This window comes from Hipposideros armiger, unplaced genomic scaffold (genome assembly GCF_001890085.2).
Source record: "Hipposideros armiger isolate ML-2016 unplaced genomic scaffold, ASM189008v1 scaffold_34, whole genome shotgun sequence".
Taxonomy (NCBI): Eukaryota; Metazoa; Chordata; class Mammalia; order Chiroptera; family Hipposideridae; genus Hipposideros; species Hipposideros armiger.
The window spans coordinates 5,194,792-5,201,829 of NW_017731384.1; the positions used below are offsets into that span (position 1 = coordinate 5,194,792).

General features: G+C 53.4%; 1 protein-coding gene across 15 annotated transcripts in view; it reads left to right on the plus strand.

The window, feature by feature from the left end:
• Nucleotides 1-7,038, plus strand: part of ARSG (arylsulfatase G) — a 106,482-nt gene that overhangs the window by 84,696 nt on the left and 14,748 nt on the right. For all 15 annotated transcript variants that reach the window (XM_019637698.1, XM_019637700.1, XM_019637685.1 and 12 more), the window contains one exon: nt 5,015-5,135. In XM_019637698.1, coding sequence (XP_019493243.1) covers nt 5,015-5,135 — 121 coding nt within the window. The remainder of the gene's footprint in view (nt 1-5,014; nt 5,136-7,038) is intronic.

A 7,038-nucleotide genomic window follows, 5' to 3' on the forward strand; every position in this document is an offset into this window, starting at 1 on the left:
TGCACGAACAACCCGGCCATCTCTCAAGTTACATCACCGAAAACTAAGCACGCACGTCTCATTTGAGACCAGTGTTTGCACCTACAGTTAATGAGGGCACCGTGATAAAACTGCATCACCTGGTCGATTATCTTGGGCCTCAAGAGGTGACAACTGACTTAGGGGATAGTTTGGGGACTGAAGGAAGTGAGTCTTGGTAGAAGGAAACATTTAATGGCGGGCCCTTGGAATTTTTACCAAGACAATAACAATACCAGCCCCTTCTAGGATATTTTTTGGTGTTAAATTAGTCTCGAATTTAGCAGGACCATTTGTGCCCATAGAATCCACTCTGTTGCTGTTTCCCCATGTGCATCCATGTAAAGCAAACGTGGGTGGAAGACCCTTGCTGCCAGGACAGGCCACTGCATGTCTGCTGGCTTTTCCGTGGCTCCCCCAGGGTCAGTTCCACGGAGAGTAATAGCCTCAGGGTCTATTTTCAAGAAACTAATGCTGACACTTCCTGTGCTTGGGAGCCCAGCACTCCCTCCCAGACTGCTTATCGCTAGTCTAGTCCTTTATTCCTCAGAGGCTGGAGATCTTTCTCCAGATCAGAGATACCGGTAACTCCCTTGAGCCAAGGCCAGAGTCCCTTAACCTACATTCTGGTGGCCCTGAGGAACTGTGGGCATCAAAGAGTACATGAGTTGATGTAAGTATGCGCATGAATTACAAAACAGTAAAAAGTGTTTGGGGCGGGGGTGTGTCCTGCAGGGGAGCAGGGCTCTACACTAATCCCATTGGTTGTCTTTTAGAGATAACCAGTGTTCACGTTCGGGGTGGGGTGGTGCACCCATTTGATGTAATGAGATCAAAGAAAGGTCTTGCACACACCCTGACCCCAAAGCCCAGGGCCATAAGTACAGACTGGGGGAAGTTATTCAGCAAATGTGTATCCACCTATGGGTCAGGGCTGCTGTAGGGTCTGGGCATTCAGTAATGAGCAAGTCAGACAGGCTCACGACGCTTAGGAGCTGACTGGCCTGCAGGAATGCAGGGCTGGGGCAGCACGTGTGAAGGGGCCTGGTGGTAGTTTGAATCCAAAACTCCGAAGTGGGGTGTTTTAGCCTCAGTACTGTTGACATTTGGGGCTGGATCGTTCTCTGTTGTGGGGGGCTGCCCGATGCGTTGTAGGATGGTTAGCAGCATCCCTGGCCTCTACCCACGAGATGTCAGTTGCACCTCCCCACCCCCAGGTGTGACAACCAAAATGTCTCCAGGCAGCTCCCCGTGTCCCCTGGGAGGACCAGCTCCCGCTGGTTGAGAAGCAGAACTTTAAGGGGTTTCTCTTAGCCATGGATAAAAAGATGAAGGGCCTGCTGTGTGTCCGAGCTGGGAGTCTCCCTCTCTGTTCAGAACAGAGAGCCTCTCTTTCAGAGATGACAGGGGCAAGTACAAGGTAACCAGGGTGGTATGAAGGACTTGAAACCATCTAATCTGGAAAACAGTGAACTCTGCTGTTTAGCCAGGAGAGCGGGAATCCCCTGGGGAACCTCCTGGCTCCCTTCCCGTGTCCGAAAGGCAGTCATGTGTGGAAGGGGATTCGACGGCTTCTGTGCTCATGAGCCACAGAAACGTGTCCCAGAAGTAGGAGCTACAAGGAAAAGGTATTCACGTCAGTGTCCTGTGGTTTAGGCGTCATCCCTGGGCAGGGTCTAGTCACAGGTCCCTTCTGAAAGTCCACCCCCCCACACACACACACACACGTCCTGTATCTGGCAGTGGGCAGCAGCAGGGGGAAATGGCGAGGTGGTCTCAGCCCCACCTGCCACGCTGGGCTCTGTTAGGGACATGCACGCTTTGCTGTTAGGCTCTACTAATGCTCTGGGGGAAGCTGCAGCCCCTCAAACCTCCCAGCAGGGCTTGGGCCCGAAAGGGGTGGGTACGAAGGAAGAAACTTACAACTAAACGCCAATAAAGACTGCTCCCCATGTCCTAGGGACACTTTTCCCTCTTCCATGGTCTGCTCTCCCCTCCCTCACTCCAAACAAAGGACAGAAAGCTCCCCCTCCCCTGCCATGACCAGTCCCATGCACCCCCAGTCCTTCCCTGAGCAACCCCCTTACCCTTCTCACTTCCTGTCTTCAGATCACATCCGCCTTTTTTCCCCAGATAGAATGTCCCCAGCTTCTAGGAAACTCCCTCCCTTCCCACCGCTCCCTTTGCCCTAGGATGCACTCCGCCCCAGGACAGCCCAGCACAGCATCTCAGCTCCCATCAGCACAGGTCTTGCTCCGTGGTTCTGCTCTGAGCGAGCCTGCTGCAGCCCTTCAGCTCCCCCGCTGCCTGCCTGTGGGGGCAGGGCCTCCTGCATACCTCTCGCTTTCACCCCGTTTGCACACCCAGGTTCCTTGGCAGCTCCATGGATAAGAACACTAACAGACACACGTCCTCTGGATAGCTTTCGGTGCCTTGGGCTGGCCGAAGCCATAGTAAGAAAAAAGAAATACTGTATTTGCACACGGGCAACAGAACCTGCACAGGTGTTTCCTGACCTCTCTGATGGCAGCCGTTTGTGTGGTCGTGCAGAGAGCACCCTCAGCCTCTCCTTCCGTGAGCAGGCTCGGGGCTGCTCTTCTCGTCACCTGAAGGCCATGGAAGTGGGGTTTCTCCCCTTCTAACGTCAGGGCCAACCTCTCTGTCGGGCCCAGGAGACTGTAGGAGCACATGACATTTTTATTATTTTTTTTTAAAACCAGAAGAAAGGGAAAGAAAGAACTTTTAGGTTGAAGAAAATAGTTTGATGTATACTCTTTATATATTCATCTTTCTGTCCACACAGTTATGAAATGTAATTTTTGATGTTTTGTATGGAGGAAGGGCCCCGTGGTCCCATGAAAGGCAGAGCGTAGCCCTGCCCAGAGCCCCCATCCCAAGTACCTCCCAATGAACTGCAGAAACGAGAAATTGTAGGTTTGGGGGGTTTGGGTTTTTTGTTTTGTTTTGTTTTCTTCTGTCTCTTTCTCCAAGGTCTTAAGACTCCCAGGACCAATTTCTTAGGTGAGGTTTGAGGTTTGGAGCAGCGGGGGTCCCTTGGGTAGCCTTCATAGAGCCAATGGTTTCTCCAAGTTCACACCTAGGCTGGGGGCCAGCCCTGGGGTGGCCTTGGGACTGTGTGTGCTGGGAGGCTCTCCCCCTTCCCAGGGAAACCTCAGGGGCTTGGCTCCCTCCATTCCATGAGGAAGTACTTTTGACAGCCCGAGCTTGCCAGTCAGTGCTGGGATTGACAAGTCTCTGGAGACACTGACACTTTTCTCATGGGCCAGAGGTTTTCTTTGTGTCCGGGTGGATTAGGTTCCTCTGAGGTTCCCAGTAAATTCTGAGGCACTGGGGTTCCGAGAACTTTAGACTCACTGCTATATAATTAGGATGATAAGCGTCATAATAGAGGGGAAAAAATAAGATGGAAAAAGACAGTGTACCATGCATTCCAAGACCTAACTCAGATCCTGTTTTTCTTGCTCACTGATTTGACCAATCTGTGACAGAGAACTCTCCTAGGGGCGCAAGTGAGGGAAAACTCAGACGGCCCCAGCCTCCACGGCCTTCTCACACTGCATTGCAGTCCTCTGTGCTGCCCAAATTGCGGCAGGAACCTTGGACTCCAGACAGGTTTCTGCCCTGTGCTACACTCTGCAAGTGCTTACTCTGCACTCCTCGATGTTGTTGCATCAGCGTGGGATGCCCGCTGAGGGAGCATGTATCTCAAGAGATAAGCCGCCCGCTATGTGGACTGTAAAAGCTGAAGGCAAACCAGAAACACCCTGTACCATCGTCAGAGGAGAGATTCTGCCTGGGGTTGTAGGCAGAGCCCTGGGGAGGAGAAGGAGGCTGGCACAGGGAGGAGGAGTTGCATGGCACATCCCACCTGCAGCTGCTTTTGGAGGGCAGAGCGCCCCTCCCCAGACCCCCGGTGGGGAAGCTGTGGCCCTTCAGGTCCACATGAGTGAGTCTGAATTTTGCTGCTGTGCCTGGCTTCAGGCGAACCGAACCGGGGTCTCTTTCCTGGGGAAGTCCAGCCTCACATTGGCCCTGCCCTCCCGGCTCCATCAAGCCCGTCGACTCTGCGTTGGTGTGGCCCTCAGATAAACAGCTCTGTTGAAAGGGTATCTGATTGGTTCTTGCTGCTACGCTGTTTCCGATGGAGCACAGCAGGCTGGAGGGAGATGTAGAGTAAAATTGTACCACATGGCTTAAAAAGAAAAAAAAATCACACTAACAAAATCCACCACAATGTTAACAATGGCTGCCTTTAGGGGGTGGGCTATTCAGGGGTTGTTTTCTCCTTTATATTTCTGGATGTGCTAGCTTTTTTTTCTGTCATAAGCACTTACTATTTTGTGATGGGGGAACCAAAGAGCCAAATTAAAGGGGGTGAATGTTTCACACATTATGACGTTCTAAACAAAGACTAGATATTTGCGACACAGAGACCCAGGGAAGGAAAAACGAAGCACACGTTCTCTCGCAGACACCTGTTGCACACTGTCCCCTCTCAGTGAGTGGCCTAGTTTGTGACAGTAGAACCGCTTAGTTCTTAGGTCCTCAGGGGTGCCCCTGTGCATAATCATAGCACACACATCCAGTGAGCACCTTCCGAGTGCCAGCTCCCTCTACGTGCCTTACCTGTGTGCCTCATCCACCCCCACCAGCTTATGAGCAGGACACTATTATTACCATTATTACTGGACACTATTAGAGAACAGAAAACTGAAGCACTTGGGAGCTAGATAGGTGGCAGCACTGGGATTTTAACCCCAGCAACACGCGGCTGCAGAGCCCGGGTGCAGAACCACCAGGCCCTTCTGCCTCTTGTAGGAGCGGAAATCCAGGTGGAAACAGACGGAAGGACAGGCAGGTGGAGGGGGCGGGCCATACGGGAGGCTGTCAGGGCTGGCTGGGCTGGGTTTTTGCATGGCCAGAGAGAGAGGGTCTGGGACTCCTTGGAGCCAAGGCTGTCTTCTTCTTCCTGCAGTGTGCTGGACATCTTCCCCACCGTGGTAGCCCTGGCCGGGGCCAGCCTGCCCCCAGGCCGATGCTTTGACGGCCTGGATGCCTCAGAGGTACTCTTTGGCGGGTCGCAGACTGGGCACAGGGTAAGTGGAGTAGGTCCATGCCCCGCCTGGGGTCTTTTTTAAAAAGATTTTATTGGGGAATTGGGAAGGGGAACAGTGTTGGGGAATTGGGGAAGGGGGAACAGCCAAGTTGTTGTCCTTCAATCTCAGTTGTGGAGGGTGCAGCTAGCTCAGCTCCAAGTCCAGTCGCCATCCAGCCGCCCGACGGCAGCTCAGGGCAGCTCAGCTCAAGGTGCCGTGTTCAATTGTAGTTGTGGGTGGGTGTAGCCCACCATCTGACGCGGGAGTCAAACCAGAAACCTTGTTGCTAAGAGCACGTACTCTAACCACTGAGCCATCCGGCCGACGGGGCAGCTCAGCTCAAGGTGTTGTGTTCAATCTTAGTTGCTGGTGGGCGTAGTCCACCATCCCATGCGGGAGTTGAACTGGCAACCTTGTTGTTAGGAGCACGTGCTCTCACCAGCTGAGCCATCCTGCCACCTATTGGCAGCTCAGCGGCAGCTCAGCTTGGGCGCAGCTCACTGGCCCAGGTAGGAATCAAACCGGCGGCCCTGTTGCTCAGAGCTCGTGCTCTTAACCAACTGAGCCACTCGGCCAGCCCTGCCCAGGCTGTTGAGGAGGTTGGCCTGCCACCTCTCACCTGGCCTGGCCATCTTTGTGCAAACAGAGCCATCCTCAAAAGATGCATGCAAGTGGCCACATGAGATCTGGTAGAAGAAACCCCGAGGGAGACTCTTCTGAGATGAACCTCTTTCCACTCCCTTTCTCCTCTTCCCCTATCATCAACCCAGGTTGTCTATCCAGATCTATATGTAACGATTTGGCGGAAGGTGGGTTCACTCGGGTGCTTATTCCCTGTGAGAGAACCTTGAACAGCTGGGACAGCCCCCTGACTCCTGGTGCCCCCTGACTCACTAGCTTGGGGCTTTGCTTCCCAGAACCCCAATATCCCCTCTTCAGGTGGTCTGAAGCACAGCCAGGAAACGTCAGGCCTCGTGGCCTTTCCCTGTCATTTCCGTGTGTCTTCCTTTCACCAAAAGGAAGAGGAAGTGAGAGGAGGGAAGGAGGCTACAGGAACCGGAGCCGACTTTGTAAGGCCGGCCCTGTGAGCACAGGGCTTCGCAGTAAGGGACTCATACATCAAAGGGTCTATTTATGTCTTTCCCGAGGGTCACATGGAAGTGACTCAAATGCTGCTCCAATGTACTCTGGTGGTTCCTGAGGCTGTCCTCCCAACGCTGCCGGCCCCAGCAAGCCAGCACACTGAGCCTGTGTGGGCCATTGGTGCTTCTGTGAACAGTCCTTAATTTCTAGGGGTTGTCAGACAATGCCTGGAATGTCCCCGGAATATCTGAGCCTCTAGACCTGCAAACGCTGCCAGGCTGAGCCCCACTCCTGAGCAGCAGCGCGGCAGGAAGATGGTTTCCGCCTTCAGGCTGGAAGTTTGCAGTATGTGACCCTGGGGGGTTATTGAGGACGTCAGTGGAGAGGTGCTCCTGAGTGTTTATCACCATGGCTACTAATAGAATAATTGGGGTCACCGGGAAGTGCTTCAAGGACTGTGGTCTCCTTGACGTTGTCGGTGGCCTGTGGAAGCCAGCTCCTTTGCACTAACTTCCGTTCTCAGAGGGGAGAGCCCTCGCTTTCTTAAGTCTGCAGACTCACGGAGGCCCCATCCGCGGGGCTTAACAGTTATTGGTCTGGTGCCCATTGAGGTTGGGCCCAGGAATCAGGTAGGAGGGCCAGATACAAGGCACAACACCATTTGGGGTTTTCGTGGTGACATATGATGTGTGGTAATGCAGCTGAAGTTGGGCTTATTTGCTCCCTAACCACACCCCACGGCCCAGTTGGAAACAGCCATGATTTACTTACTGCTTACAGGAAGCTGCTGCTGATATCTCCAAGAGTAAAACGTGCAGGG